The sequence below is a fragment of the Xenopus laevis genome, chromosome 4S (assembly GCF_017654675.1).
Source record: "Xenopus laevis strain J_2021 chromosome 4S, Xenopus_laevis_v10.1, whole genome shotgun sequence".
Lineage (NCBI taxonomy): Eukaryota > Metazoa > Chordata > Amphibia > Anura > Pipidae > Xenopus > Xenopus laevis.
This window is the reverse complement of record NC_054378.1, coordinates 77,896,588-77,912,639: the sequence shown is the minus strand read 5'-3', so window position 1 is coordinate 77,912,639 and position 16,052 is coordinate 77,896,588. Positions and strand designations below refer to the sequence as shown.

Sequence of the window (16,052 nt, the reverse complement as noted above, 5' to 3'; positions counted from 1 at the left end):
TGGCTTTTATAAAACAGTACACTTTGGGCCAGATTTACATAGGGTCGAATATCTGCGGATTTACCGCAAATAGTTTGATCGAATGAAAAATCATTCGATCGAATGATTAAATCCTTCGAATCGTTCGAAGGATTTTAATCCATTGATCGAACGATTTTTCTTCAACCAAAAAAACATTAGAAAGCCTATGGGGACCTTCCCATAGGCTAACATTGCACTTCGGTAGGTTTTAGGTGGCGAAGTAGGGGGTCGAAGATTTTTTTAAAGAGACAGTACTTCGACTATCGAAGGTCAAATAGTCAAACGATTTTTAGTTCAAATCGTTCGATTCGAAGTCAAAGTTGTAGTCGAAGTAGCCAATTCGATGGTCGACGTAGCCAAAAAAAACATTAGAAATTCGAAGTTTTTTTTATTCTATTTCTTCACTCGAGCTAAGTAAATGGGCCCCTTTAAATCAGGCAACATAAAGGATCTGTAATCAACATAATCTACTGTGCAACATGTGCACTGATTCTTCAGGTGTAACTGTCTGTCTGCTGTAGCTCAGTGCAGGCTGTATGTGCTGCAGACAGTATAGAACTAGTTTACAGTGGCATATAATCAGTTTTTGTAAAACATATGGATTACTACCTGAAAGGCAACAGGAACAATTTCTTAAAGTGGACCTGTCACCCAGACATAAAAAGCCTTAGGCATAGAGGCGGGGCAGGCAATTACTTTCACTTTCCATTCAGCACTTACTAGATGTCACTGCTCTCCCTACATTTCCCTTCTTTCTTCACCATTAAATTGTATAGCCAGTGCATGGAGATGGACATCAGGTCCCCCATTCTGATGCAGAAACAAGATTCTGAGATGATACAAGGCTTGTCTTAATAACAGTGTCCACAAAATGGCACCTGCCTGCTTGCTATAATTATGAATTTCCAGACCAAAGGAAACAAGATTTAAGTAATTTTCATAGTGTAATTAAAGTTTTATTTGCTTGACTAACATCATAAGCAAGGATTTGGAATTATTTTCAGGTGACAGGTCCCCTTCAATCCTGCACATGGGAACTGGTACATCATGTAAAAGTTCCTACTTTGGCTGTGCACATTAGTTCCTGGAAAATACAGTCTTACAGGAAACAAATGTAAGTAAGTGCTGAACTTGTTTTATTGGACAAATTTTATTAGGGGTTGCTTAACTTTGTGCCTCTTACATAATGTACAAGTACATTAGAGGGCATTATAGACAGATCCTTTTTTTTCCTATAAAAAGAATTACCGCACCAAATCCCACCCCTTTAGACTAGAGGAAAAGAACATTCATTGAAGCAAGTAGGTGGTTCTTCAGTTAGTCAGGACAGTGAGGTTGTGGAATGCACTACTGGGTGATTATGATGGCTGCTTCTATTGATGCCTTTAACAGGGGCTTGGATGATTTATTGGACAAGCACAATATCATAGGCTATTGTGATACTACAATTAGTATAGATATTGATATACTTCTATGATGTGAGGATGGAGGGGTCAGTGTAACTGTGTGTATGTATGTATGAGCACTGGGGATCATATGGAGGGGTTGAACTTGATGGACTTTGGTCTTTTCACAACCCAGCTTAACTCTGTAACTATATGGAGATAAAATAATTGAATTGTTAAGCAGTTATGGATTCTGAAGACAAACTAGTATGAATAGAGCAATATTTATTTATTGGATGCAGTAAATTTGCTACTTTGATGCACCTCAATTATTTCCATCAGCGCTAAAATTGCTTATATATAAAGAGACAAGACTTTTCCATCAAAGTTGGAAGATTATTGAAATTGACGGCAATGCTGAAATGGAAGTTTTGTTGAAGCTATAAAATGTTACTGAAATTCCATTCTTCCAATATAATTTCAATGACTGCCAACATTATGAATGGGAAATAAAATATCCATGACTTCTCTCACTTCTCTCTTACTTTGCCAAACAGAAGTTTTCATCTCCCATTGGAAATAATGGGACTATGAGCTGGCAGAGTCATTTCAGTCATTTCATTCAGTCGAGTCATTTCAGTAATATTTTGGTCAGAATTGTAGTTTTTAATGAACACTGCAAATTGAGAAAAATGGAATAACGTCTTCATTGCACTGAAGTTATAGCAAAGTGACAAAATTCCATCAGTGTTAAAAGTTCAACGTGAAACAGTTGCCTAAATTATTTTATTTACTCCATATTGGGCTCTGCCTTTCACAATCAAGGATGCTATATAAACTTGTGCTTTAAAATAAAGGTAATTTACTCATTTTTAATTGAATGGGAAGATGCATCTAGAATAATAACAGTAAATATTGCTTTACAATTATAGAAATAGAATTTTCGGGAGTGTCAAATGTTGGGGGATTAAATGTTCTATGTAAAGGAGTTACCAGAGAAAAAACTAAGACACGAAATGTTCAAGTGAATGGAATGCTGAAGGCAATACGTATGTTCATGCAATGAGATGTAAGGAGATGGAGTCACCCAGGGACACTGTAGCTCAAAAGGTTATGAATAAAATTCACATAATTTTATTAATATGAGTTAGGAATATAGGCTCAAGGTTCCTTCATTTATGAGGGAAGTTATGGGTTGATTTTGCCCATAACTTGAAAAGTCCTTGCAAATGAAAGAACCTTGAACCTACACCTAACATAATGAACTGACATGGTAAAACACATTTAGTTGCTTGAGGCAGAGGAAGATGCGGAAAAAATGCATTTACCAAGTTCCTTTAAGTTCATGTGCAAGTCCCATGTAGTCAGGATGGCCCTGAGTTCTATAGAAATAAAAGAAAATAATGATGATGATTCCACTTATATAATGTGCAGGCAAAAAGCCTGTGTGCATTGAGTATTTACAAATGGAAATAAAAGCACCACAAGGCTAATCTAACTATGCAAATAAGAAAAAAAGTAATAAAATCAATTTTTATTATGTGCACTTACCTTAGCTCTGTGTTTCCTTAACTAACGTCAGGTCCTGCAATTTCTATCTTTATTATAATAACAAGGTTTTATTTTTATGTTTCTTATCCTCTTCAATGAATCTCCCTTTCGGATGTAGCATTGCTGTAAAAACAATGTTGGCTGCTGGAATCAGCAATTTGCTTTTAATTGTGTTCTATGTGAGAGATTATATTAAGGTAGTTGAATATATTACACCACTAGAGTCAGTGGCGTAACTGGGCTTGTAGGCCCCCTGCAAATTAATCTATTGGGCGTCCTAACAGCCAACAGTCATTCCTCCCACAGGCCCCCCTCCCAGTCAACTTGTGCCACACCTTCTGGCAAAATACCAAGAATCACCTCTTAAGGTCAGCAAATCTTTCTTCTTATCTTTTGATTTAGGCGCAGCATGCATTAGTGGACTATAGTGAAATAGCTGGCTTTTTTCCCAAAGTTCACCTTTTGCTCTGCTGCACATGTGCTTGCTCAGACTGGAAAATAAAGAAGACAGAATCTGAAGATGATGGAGTCGAGTATGTTCTGCAGAAATATCCTGACTGGTGCAGTTTTAGTGACCAGGAGCACAGGGCTTGGGTATTAAGTAAGCAATTGTAATCACACTGGGTAGTGCATAACACTTTGGCACCCTTCATTAATTTAAACTTTAGTTCTTTAAAATCAAGGTATTTAATTCACCTCTTTGAAATAAAAGTCTGAGCTGGAGATTGTTTAAGAAAGTGAAATTAAATATAAACATGTTTCAGTTAAATGGTTATTTGCACTGAAAATGATGTGCTTCTTTCATGCAGGCAGTACAGTGATATCTGTGCTTTGAAATCACTGCTGTTTTCAATACAAGAGACCCTGTGCCCTCTGGTTTCCTGAAAAAAATCAGTGATGACTTTGAATAACTCTAGTACAATCAGTGGTCAGTTACACTGATCTAAATACCCACTTAATTTGCAGGTTCACTATTTCTCTTGTGATTTATAGTACTCCAGTATCAAAAAGTCATTTTTAAAGAACAAAGAGGATATATAGCATTCCTATGGAGAAACAATTCCCCACACCAGAACAATATTCAAATGCCCATGTATATTAAAACCAGGTCCCAGGTTCAGGTATACATAACCATGGATCCCCCGACAAGCACTCCCCTTCTTTCAAATGGACATAATATAGCTGCAAGGGCTGTGGCCAATACCATCCTCCAAAAGATCAAATAAATTTCATAGTGTAATGTCTAATCATGACCTCCTTGCACTCCAATATTATATGACTTACTTGGTGTGCTAATATAGACAGGTTTTAAAACTTCAGTCCCTCTGCACAGGGCCGGATTTCTGGTTGGGCCTCCCCTAGACCGGAGGATCACCCGCTCCCCTTACCTCACGAGCACTTGAGCATTCACACTTGCATTTTTATCTGGTGAAAACAGCCTAACACGGTTTGTGTACGTAAGTACACTTCCTCAAAAATAAATACAATTAAAATTCAATGGATCATAAATACTATCAGGTGAGATATATGTCTCTTCCTCTGATGCGGCGCAGCGCCTAGCGAGGCGTGCCGTGACTGAAGAGGGAGAGAGAGGCAGCTCCTTACCTGCCCCCCGTGCGTCGCCGCGATGATGTCATCGATTGGCGCCGTCCCTTATTAGTTGTGCGTGCGAGTGCGCAACCTCTTTGCCTGCCTGCCTCCCGTGCGTTACATGGGTAAGATTGGGGGACAGCAGCATACCACCCACCCCTTTTTTGTTTTTGTTTCATTTAGAAATGCTAAGCAGTTCTGTTACTTTGTTAATGTATGTTTCGGTTTTACTATTCTGCAAAGAAATTGTCACAGCGAAAATTTTGATCCTTGCCTTAGCACTTTATGGAAAAAGAATTGTTCTCACATGCCCATTGCTCTTGCAATAGCCGGCATTGGTGTTCTTTGAGTTGAATAAAGGGTTAAGTTGGTTTAAGAAATATGTGTTTATAAAGGTGCAAGGATCTTTATATAAAACATGATTAATAAAAGCTGTGTCCGACCTTCATCCATAAGTTAGCCTCCGAGTTTTTATTTGGGCAAGTCAATTTTAAGGGGGGGGGGGTGATGTTGTTCTTCCCTGCAGTCTATCCCCTCCAGTTAGGTTCCTTATTCCAAATACCTATAAATGGCAGTGGATCATTATTATGCACGTATATAAAATGATTAGACAGAGTAAATCCTTTTTTTTATTGTGAATGTGTTCTCCCAATCTCGTCATTCATTTCCTTGTTTTTCTCCCTACATATTGTTTATTACAAGGACATTGTAATACATACACCATTCAATATTCAGTTGTAAAAATGAGTTTCATTGCATTGGTGGATCTTTTTATATTCTTCCATGCCAACTGGAAAGTGTCTAGATAAGGATAGTGTCAAATGAACTCATTTAATATATGCAGTTTTCCCCTGTTTAATAAAACAAGGATCACATATGTAAAATGAAAACATAATACATACTTTTTCATCTATTGGCATCATGTAAAAAATTGAATGACATAGTTGTTGGACAGAGACGTGAAATCCTCTGCACTAACTAATATCAATATATTTAGGATACAGAGACATTTGTGCATAAAGCTACTAAAAACACCCTCCAGTTTTAATTAAACAGTATTGTTTCTCTACATATTGAAATATATTTATATATCAATATAGCTTTTAGGGTTAGTCCACACGAGGAGATTCGGGGAGATTTAGTTGCCTGGCAACTAATCGCCTCTTCTTCTGGGCGACAATCTCCCCAAACTGCCTTCGCATGTCTTCCCATCCGCTACAATGAAAAGTCGCCAACAGTCATTCTGTGCTAAAGCACACGCGGCGCTTCATTTTCCGAAGTTGCCTGAAGTTTCCTCGTGAGGCAGTTTGGGCAGTTACTTTTATTGAAACAAATTGGCTTCAGTTGTTTTTATGGCAAATGGTTCAGAGTGAGGACAGATGTTGGCTTCACATACAATGTTGTACCACTATGAATATAGGAAACTATTATTTGCCATTGGGACCAGTAAACATTCACATTTCTGGGAATTAGAATTGATATATTTAACTTTGCGCTGTTTAACTACAGATTTAGAAAAATGAATAAATAAACACTATAAAGACAACATTTGCATCGACTGCAAATAGTGAAACTAGAAGAGACAAATGTTGCCATGGAAAATGCTTCTGCCGAAGAAAGCGCTATGGAAGTTTCCAATATAAAGGGGGACTTTAATAAAAGTCTCTAACAGAAAAACTATTCGTAATGCGAAAAGTAATGCCTTTGCAAAAAAATGTTTTGCTTTGCACAAATTTAATATAGCTTTTGGGAACCTGGAAACTGTGTAGCGACCACTTCCGACAGTGGAAGACCGTTTGCGTATTTTATACTTTGCGCTAATGCGTAGTCAATGTAATAAAAAGTCGTTATGTTTGCTCCAAAAGATTACGACACCTTCAAGCACTTATTAAGAGTGTGCAATTAAAATTCGCAATGTGCAATTAAAATTCACAATGTAATAACAGTTTAAGGAACAATATTGCATTGCGAGATGTGGATTTTTAGTCTTATTGGTGTGAATTGTTTTGCTCTTTACGATAATAACTACATTTTCTCGTAAATGTTTTAACACAATAAACACGCCATGCCTGTCTTTTAGGAAATACATGAAAGCTTTAAGGTCTTTATTTCCTTCATTCATCATAGAAGGCTCTTTATTTATCACCAAGGAGGCATAATTGTCAAGACTGCAGCTTCAGAGAATACTGTCACAATTTTGTTTCATAAAAATATTTGACTTAATACAGTAGTGTATATCTTTTTACTATCTGAGTCCCAGTAAACCCATGGTCTATTTACTAACATATAACAAAAGATTTTTCAGCCCTGGAGAATTTCTATATTGGGTCTTGTGTTATTTCAAGGCTAAAATCAATCAAACTAAATAGAGGCTTATTGTTTTGCTTCTAAGTATACTAAAATAATGGAACAAACCCTTGGTACCAAACAGAACCGTTGCATACCAATAAATGTCTTATTTCATTCCTGTGAGTGCTCATTAGATAAATCCATTTGACATATGCGAGTAAGAAATTGCGAGGGTTAACTTTTAGCCGTAGGTTAAAATGGAAAACAAATAAAAACCTGCAAACAATAAAGTATGGGTTTAGTGAAAGGAATATGAAACCTTAAAGCCTTGAAGGCACACAAGTGACATAGACAGCAATGGGTTTATTGATTCCCTGCTACCTATTCTCTTCCTGATTCTAGAGAAAATTAGCATGAAATTCTATTTCCAATCACAAACAATACTACAGAGGGCTGTCTACATAACAGCAACTGCTTACAGAATTTCTTCTTTTTTCCTCTGTTACACAAGAGACTGGGAAAAGCTTATGTTGTGACAGGTAATTGCAATTGCAGGAAGGGTGTAGATTGTTGCTATAACCATAGGACTGTCAACTCAGTAAATTCCTTTCCATGCTGGTTTGGCCTTCAACAACACTTTAGACTTTCAGAACATTTTCTATATGTTAATAACAGAAATCTTTAGCTTTGCGCAGGGCTGGATGTCACTTTGCTCAGAATATCTCTTTTGCATATCTAAAGAAATCAAGTGCAATTATCTGATGTGTCATTTGGTGGTGGCAGTGAAATTGCTGATCATAATTTGGATGCAAATTAGTATTTTGCATGAACAGGCTAGGCTAATGGGCAGAGAGCTAAATGCTAAAAAAAAATCTTTTGCCATTTTTGCCCACATGTCGACAGGGACCCTCAAATACGCACTGTAAGGAAGCATGAAAGAGATACTGACATCAAAAATTAAACCTTTTGTTACATCCATCATAATATTGTCTTTGCATGCGATCTGTAGTTTTGCAATAAAAGTATTTGCAGATGCTTTTACATTACACATCTGATCCCCCATGTTCCTCTATGAGGGTGCTGCCATATTTGAGCTTCAGCAGCCTGTTAGCATTAGAAACTCCAACTGACATGTTGAGAAGAGACAGTCAGGTTTAGGAACTTCATATAGCAATTACTTACAAAAACAGATCTATCAACATGAGCTATAGGTAACTTTTAATGTACATTCATATTTTGAAGAATAATTTGAGTGTCAGTATCACTTTAAAGGAAAACTATACCCCCAAAATGAACACTTAAGCAACATATAATTTATATCATATTAAGTGGCATATTAAAGAATCTTACCAAACTGGAATATATATTTAAATAAATCTTGCCCTTTTACATCTCTTGCCTTGAACCACCATTTTGTGATGGTCTCTGTGCTGCCTCAGAGATCACCTGACCAGAAATTCTACAGCTCTAACAGTAACAGGAAGAAGTGTGGAAGCAAAAGACACAACTCTGTCTGTTATTTGGCTCATGTGACCAAGAAGTATAATTTGTTTGGTTTGTTTGTGTACACAGTGAATCATACAATCCCAGGGGGCAGCCCTTATTTTTTAAAATGGCAATTTTCTATTTATGATTACTCAATGGCACATACTACTAGAAAAGTAGATTATTATGAAAATGGTTTGGAATGTTTTATGCATTATATATAATCGTGGGACCACTGTAAAATTGTTTAAAATGTGGGGCAATTTTTTCATACTCCTTCAGTAGATAAAATATTTATAAATTGTCCACAGTTCTCAGGGTGTGTGTGTGTCCATCTATCTGTCCATGGGTACTAAGTGCAAGGCAAAAATAAAGTACAAATAACCCCTGCCCCTGCAAATAGTAAATAAGTTCCCTTAGCTTCATGAAACTAAATGTACCTGCTGCTTGTCTAGTTTGGACTGTAAATATTTTAATTGGTATCTGCCCTAAGGCTGATGGCACATGGGATTTTCTGACAGCAGCTTTGCTCAAGTGGAAAATGTACTGCTTAAAGCAGATGTAAGTGACAGGTAAAGCAACCTGCAAAACCCCCAGAAACACTTGCTTTTGCATCTCTGAGTAGTGGCCTGATATGAGCACAGCAACAGGCCACAGTAGCAGGTGGGCAGCATTTAGTCAGCATAGAGATTAATTAGTACTTCAAATCAGTGCACATTCTCCAGTTGCCACTGGCATACAATACTTGGTTTAGACTGGAACAGCACCAATATTATTCTTTAGATTAAAATGCTTTTTTTTTTTTGCACACTAGGGCAGCGGTCCCCAATCTTTTGTTACCTGTGAGTCACATTCAAATGTAAAAAGAGTTGGGGAGCAACACAAGCATGAAAAAAGTCCCTGAAGGGACCAAATGACCCCTAAGTGGACTGGCAGCCTACAGGAGGTTCCATTTGGCAGTATAGCTGGTTTGTATACAACCAAATTTTGCCATTAAGCCTGGAATTCAAAAATAAGCACCTGATTTGAGGCCACTGGGAGCACCATCCAAGGGGTTGTGAGCAACATGTTGCTTATCAGCCACTGGTTGGGGATCAATGCTCTAGGCATTACAATAACATTTCAGGTCCTGCTTCAAGGATCAAACTATTTATTCACAATGCAATGTGTTTTGCCAATATTCTGGCTTAATTAAAGGCATGTAATGTGGCTACTCATAGCTGGTAGACTCCTGTCAGGGTAAAGGGAACAGAGAATGAGCTTATCCAGAAACCTCCAATGCCCCTGTCATGTGGAAGAGCACTAGCAAAGTGTCATTAATGTCCCCTCTCTTCTCCCCCCTGTTTCTCTGTGAGATTGTGCTGCCTCAGCAGTTAAAGTTATCAGGGTTAAAATATATACGTTTAATTGCTTATGTTTATGCATACCTATTGTTATGCTGCCACCTGCTGACCAAGGCTGTATTGCAAGCTCTGTATTTCCTTGTTTGTAAACCCTCCTCCTATTCCTTCCTTATGTGTGACATCAGTTCCTCCCATCATCCTCTTGTGTTCCTGCCTTCCATGAGTGAGGAGCTACAGCTCAGAGGTTAGGAAGGAAATATTCTTTTTGACCTGCAGCACTTATACATCCACTGCTACATTGTTTATCCACCTCAAATAAAGCAGCTTTGTGGACTACAAGTGTCTGGTGAGTTCAGCTATCTGGCAAAGGTTGCCCTCAGTGGTTGTTACAGCTCCATACAGGCCCAGCAGGGAGGTCTCACGGGGATTCAGCCATTATCTCAGCAATTGGAGTCAGAATAGTCAAAAAGAATAGTAATTCTATAACCTGATGTCACACTGTATGTTCCATCAAGTCTCCACTCACTGGCAAGTCATTTATATTCAATCTGCAGCCAAGATTAATGCAGTCTAACAACTCCCTGCAAGCACATGGTTCTACAAGCACATGCTGTTCCCAGTGAATGTTCAGGACTGTTTTATGCAATTGGATTGTGTTATTGTGCTGCTCAAGCTGCTGTATATACTGCTCTCAGGGTCCTGCTATAACACTGCTGCAGTTTGCCCCACACTCCTGCCACTGCTGTAACTTTCTTAAAGAGACAGTAACCATTTTCAGCAAAAGTGCAAAATGTCTCAGCAAGGCTCTGTGCATTCATTTTCAACTGAAGCTAAGCAAGTGCACCATGCACCAGAGCTCACAGACATCCAGGGAGAAAACCCCATATATACTGCAGAGCAAAGCGTCAGGCCCAAGCGCATAATAAAACCATCTCAAAAATCCAGAGAAAATTATGAGATTACAAGGGATGAGTTTTCAAGCAATTTATCAGAACTATGGGATAGAACTGTGCAATGCATGTCTGTTCTTTCACATTCTAACAATGACGCAGCCGATTTAAGAGACTGTATAAATCGCTTATCTGCTAACTATGAACGTTATCAGCGGCTGTCTGCTAAATATACTACCTTCTTAAAGGACACTAATATAGAGGAATCCTCAGCAGAGCTAACCAGATCCGAAGCCTTAGACCAAGAAAGAGTCCTTTTGGTGCAAAGCACTAAGGATAAGGCAGAGCTCAAGATTACACACCTGCAAGAGACTAGGTCTCACAGATCCACATCATCACGGCTCACATCAAGATCTTCCAAGACCTCTCATTCTAGGAAATCCACACTAAGTGACAAGCTTATAGAAGCCCGTGCTAATGCAGAAGCAGTTAAGGTGCAAATTTCCTATGCTAAAAGAGAGGTTAAACTTAAAGCAGAAGTTGCAAAGCAGCAAGCAGAAGTTGCACGCCAGCAATCAGAGGCAGCAGCAGAAGTTGCAAAGCAGCAAGCAGAAGTTGCACGCCACCAAGCAGAAGCAGCGGCAGAAGCTGCACGCCAGCAATCAGAGGCAGCAGCAGAAGTTGCAAGAAAGCAAGCAGAAGCTGCACGAAAAAGGGCAGAAATGGAAGCCGAATTAGAAATTCTTCAAATGGAAAAGGAAAAAGCAGCAGCTATTGCAAGGTTAAAGGTCTTTGAGCAAGCACTGGGAGAATGGCATGAACCAGACTGCCCTATCCCAGCAGAGTCTGAAGATCCTGTTGAACGCACAAGTAAATATGTACTAAACCAGGACTCATCTAATGACAACCAATCAATCTTACAAAATCCAAGGATAACTCCTGCAACTCATAACACAGGTCAGCCTCTTTTACCTGTTACTACTAACACTGCTGTTCCTTACAGTACCCAAACCATGGAGCTGCCACTGCTGACACAGCGACAGACCAACTACACAGACGTAGTCACTCAGCATGAGATGATACCCCCTACCATCTCTCAGGTGAATTCCAGTGACAAACCTCAGTTTAAACTAGAGCCAGCAAGTGCCTTAGAGACCAAACCACTGCTGAATGCTTACGCCACTTCATTTTATCCTGGTTCATCTCACCTTTATACACCGGGAAGCTTATACAACCCCCAGGTTCCACAAGTTACCCAGGCACCAAAGAGTGAGAGATCAGACCTGTCTGACTTTGCCAGGTATATGATACGTCGTGAGCTCATTAACGTTAGTCTCTCAAGGTTTGATGGCTGTCCTGAGAATTATAGAGCCTGGAGATCTACGTTTAAAGCTGCAATTGCTGACCTCAACCTCACAGCCAAAGAGGAACTTGATTTACTCATCAAATGGCTAGGTCCAGAGTCTGCAGATCGTGTTAAGAGACTAAGAGCTGTGCATGTTGACTACCCAGATGCAGGTCTTGCTGCTGCTTGGGGAAGACTTGAACAAACCTATGGTAGCTCTGAAGCCATAGAAAGTGCCTTGTTTAAGAGACTACAATCTTTCCCAAAAATAACCAACAAAGACAATCACAAGCTGCAAGAACTCAGTGACCTTCTGATGGAGCTGGAGTTAGCTAAGGCAGACCCTCGTCTCTCAGGACTCAGCTACTTGGATACTGCTCATGGGGTGAACCCAGTAGTATTGAAGCTACCATATGGGCTGCAAGAGAAGTGGGCCACAGTGGGCTCAAAGTACAAGAAACAATATAATGTATCCTTCCCTCCATTTTCATACTTCTGCAAATTCATCAGCGACTATGCCTGGGTCAAAAATGATCCAAGCTTCAGCTTTAGTGAACCCAACCTTTCTGCCTCATCATCTGCACGGCATGACAACACAGCTACTAAACACAGAGACTTGCGTGGCACTGTGTCTGTGAGAAAGACAGACATCCCTCCTGCTACAAATTCTTTAGCTGACAAAACTTCTGCTGGGAAAACCGAGGATCCTAACCGTCAGTGTCCAATTCACAGGAAACCACATCCACTTAAGAAATGTCGTGGGTTCAGGGCAAGGTCTTTAGAGGAGCGCAAGGAGCTTCTCCAGAAGTTTGGGGTCTGCTATAAGTGCTGTGCCTCCTCAGATCATTTTGCTAAGGATTGCAAGACTGTTATTAAGTGCACTGAGTGCAGCAGTGACAAGCATATTGCGGCAATGCATCCAACACCTCTTCCTGATAGTCCACAGTCTCCAACCCCCATCTCAAATCATGGCGGGGAGGAACAAGGATGTGTTCCTGCTTCAACAAAGATTTCAACTTCATGTACCGAAGTCTGTGGAGAAGGCTATAGTCCCAAATGCTGTGCCAAGGTATGCCTAGTCCGGGTATATCCTGAAGGTCGACCAGAGAAAGCAATAAAGACTTATGCTATGCTTGATGACCAAAGCAACAGATCTTTGGCAAGACCGCAGTTCTTTGAGATTTTCAACATCAAGGGAGATGCAGAACCCTATACACTCAATACCTGTGCTGGTCATATAGAGACTCTGGGCAGGAGGGCTACTGGGTACATTATCTCCTCAATTAAAGGTAACATTCATCTGCCTTTACCTACACTAATTGAATGTGATGAGATACCTAATAACAGGGAAGAGATTCCCACACCAGAAGCTGCATGCCACCAACCCCACTTAAGGCACCTCGCCAGTCAGATTCCTGCCATTGAAAAGGATGCTGAAATCCTGCTCTTGTTGGGAAGAGACATTCTTAGAGTCCATAAGGTACGGCAACAGTGCAATGGTCCTCATGATGCTCCCTATGCGCAAAGACTTGACCTAGGCTGGGTAATAGTGGGCGATGTTTGTCTAGACAAAATGCACAGGCCATCTGAAGTTGACTCCTTTAAAACTCATGTATTGCAAAGTGGACAAGCAACTCACTTCACACCATGCCCACATCATTTTGAGGTAAAGGAGAATCCTAAGTATATGATCCCAGTATCCAGTGTCACTCCCATCTTCTGTGATGACAACTTTGGGGATACAGTGTTTCATACTACAAGTGATGATAACAAAATTGCACCTTCCATTGAGGACAAGGAGTTCATAAAAATTATGGACACTGAATTCTTTAAAGACAACTCTAACAGTTGGGTTGCACCCTTGCCATTCCGCTCTACAAGAATCAAACTTCCAAACAATCATGAGCAAGCCATGTCCAGATTTGCCTCATTGCAGAGAACCCTTAAAAGCAAGCCTGAAATGAAAGAACATTTTATTGCCTTTATGAAGAAAATATTTGACAATGATCATGCTGAACCAGCCCCACCACTACAAGAACACGATGAATGCTGGTACCTACCTTCCTTTGGAGTGTATCACCCACGCAAACCAAAACAAATCAGGGTGGTATTCGACTCCAGTGCCAAATATCAAGGTACTTCTCTCAATGATGTTCTTCTCACTGGTCCCAACCTAACTAACAACCTTGTAGGAGTACTTATGAGGTTCAGAAGGGAGCCAGTTGCAATCACAGCAGATATCCAGCAGATGTTCCATTGTTTTATCGTACGAGAGGACCACAGAAACTTTCTCAGATTCCTCTGGCACCGTAACAATGACATCAACAGCGAAGTAATGGAATACCGCATGAAAGTGCATGTCTTCGGTAACAGTCCATCACCTGCTGTTGCTACATATGGTCTAAGAAGGACTGCTTGTGAAGGTAAATGTGAGTATGGTGCAGATGCTCAACACTTTGTGGAGAGAGACTTCTACGTGGATGACGGCCTTAAATCTTTACCAACAGACCAAGAGGCTATTGACTTACTCAGAAGGACACAGTGTATGCTTTCTGAGGCTAACCTCAGACTCCACAAGATTGCTTCAAACAGTACAGCTGTAATGAAAGCCTTCCATTCTGATGATCATGCCACAGAATTTAAAGACTTAAATTTGGGAACAGATGAGCCACCCATTCAGAGAAGCCTTGGCTTAAGATGGGACTTATTGCATGACACATTTGGCTTCCAGGTTACCCTGGCAGATAAGCCATTTACCAGACGTGGTGTCTTATCAATAGTGAACAGCCTGTATGACCCTCTGGGGTTTGTAGCACCCATCACCATACAAGGTAAATCCTTGCTAAGACAGCTATCAGAGACTGTTAAGGACTGGGATACTCCTTTACCAATTGATAAGCAGTCAAAATGGGAGTCATGGAAGCATTCTTTAAAGGCCCTGGAAGAGCTTCACATACCTAGGTGCTATACTTCAAATTCTCTTGCTGCCAACCAGGAGAGAGAGATCCATATTTTCTCAGATGCATCTACTGAAGCCATAGCGGTTGTGGCCTACCTCAAGGTAAGAGACACTTGTGGCCAACCTCATGTAGGTTTTCTGTTTGGCAAGGCTAAGTTAGCACCAAAGCCTGAGCACACTATCCCAAGGCTTGAACTTTGTGGAGCTGTACTAGCAGTAGAAATCGCAGACTTTATATTGTGTGAGCTAGATATTCAAATTGATGCCGTCAAATTCTACACAGATAGTAAAGTTGTTCTAGGCTACATATATAATCAGACAAGACGTTTTTATGTGTATGTTAGCAACCGCATTGAGAGAATCAGAAAATCCACTAAACCAGAACAGTGGCATTATGTTCCATCTGAACTTAACCCTGCAGATCATGCAACCAGGCCTGTGTCCACAGCTATTTTTGCAGGTACCACATGGTTAGCAGGTCCTGAATTCTTGCTGGATTGCTCAGAGGCTACAACAACTGCAGATGCCTTCCGGCTCTTAGATCCTGACAAAGACTCTGAGATTCGTCCTGAAGTTTCAAACCCTTGTCACAAGAGTTAACCAAGGGTCCAATCTGGGTTGCCAACGCTTTGAACATTTCTCCAAGTGGACAAGACTAGTGCTCACCATTACAAGGTTAGTCCACATTGCACGCTGTTATCACACAAAATCCAATGATGCTATGGGCTGCCGTGGCTGGCACTTATGTCATAAATTTACTACTGTAGCAGATATTGCCCAAAGTGAGTTAATCATAATACGCAGTGTACAGCAACATGCCTTTCCTTCAGAATTAAAGTGCATTCTTAATAAGGACAACATTTCCAAAAATAGTCCTATTGCCAACCTGAACCCAGTAATTGACAGTGATAGTATGTTAAGGGTTGGAGGCCGCTTGAACATGGCCACAATACAACAAAATGAACAAAACCCTTTGATAATACCTGGTAACCATCACATTGCCATGTTGCTTATTCGCCATTACCATGAGCAAGTCAAGCACCAAGGCAGACATTTCACTGAGGGTGCTGTAAGGGCTGCAGGACTGTGGATTATTGGGGCAAAAAGACAGATAAATAACATCATCCACAAGTGTGTTCAGTGCCGAAAATTAAGGGGGAAGTATCAACAGCAACAGATGTCGGACTTGCCTCC

At 40.1% G+C, this 16,052-nt stretch overlaps 1 protein-coding gene across 1 annotated transcript; it reads left to right on the top strand.

The window, feature by feature from the left end:
* The first annotated feature begins 10,018 nt into the window (after positions 1 to 10,018).
* LOC121393319 lies at positions 10,019 to 15,432 on the top strand. Its single transcript, XM_041561493.1, has 2 exons — positions 10,019 to 14,960; positions 15,307 to 15,432. Exons 1-2 carry the CDS (start codon positions 10,455 to 10,457, stop codon positions 15,331 to 15,333), a joined length of 4,533 nt encoding a protein of 1,510 aa, XP_041417427.1. The 5' UTR covers positions 10,019 to 10,454; the 3' UTR covers positions 15,334 to 15,432.
* The last annotated feature ends 620 nt before the right edge of the window (positions 15,433 to 16,052 follow it).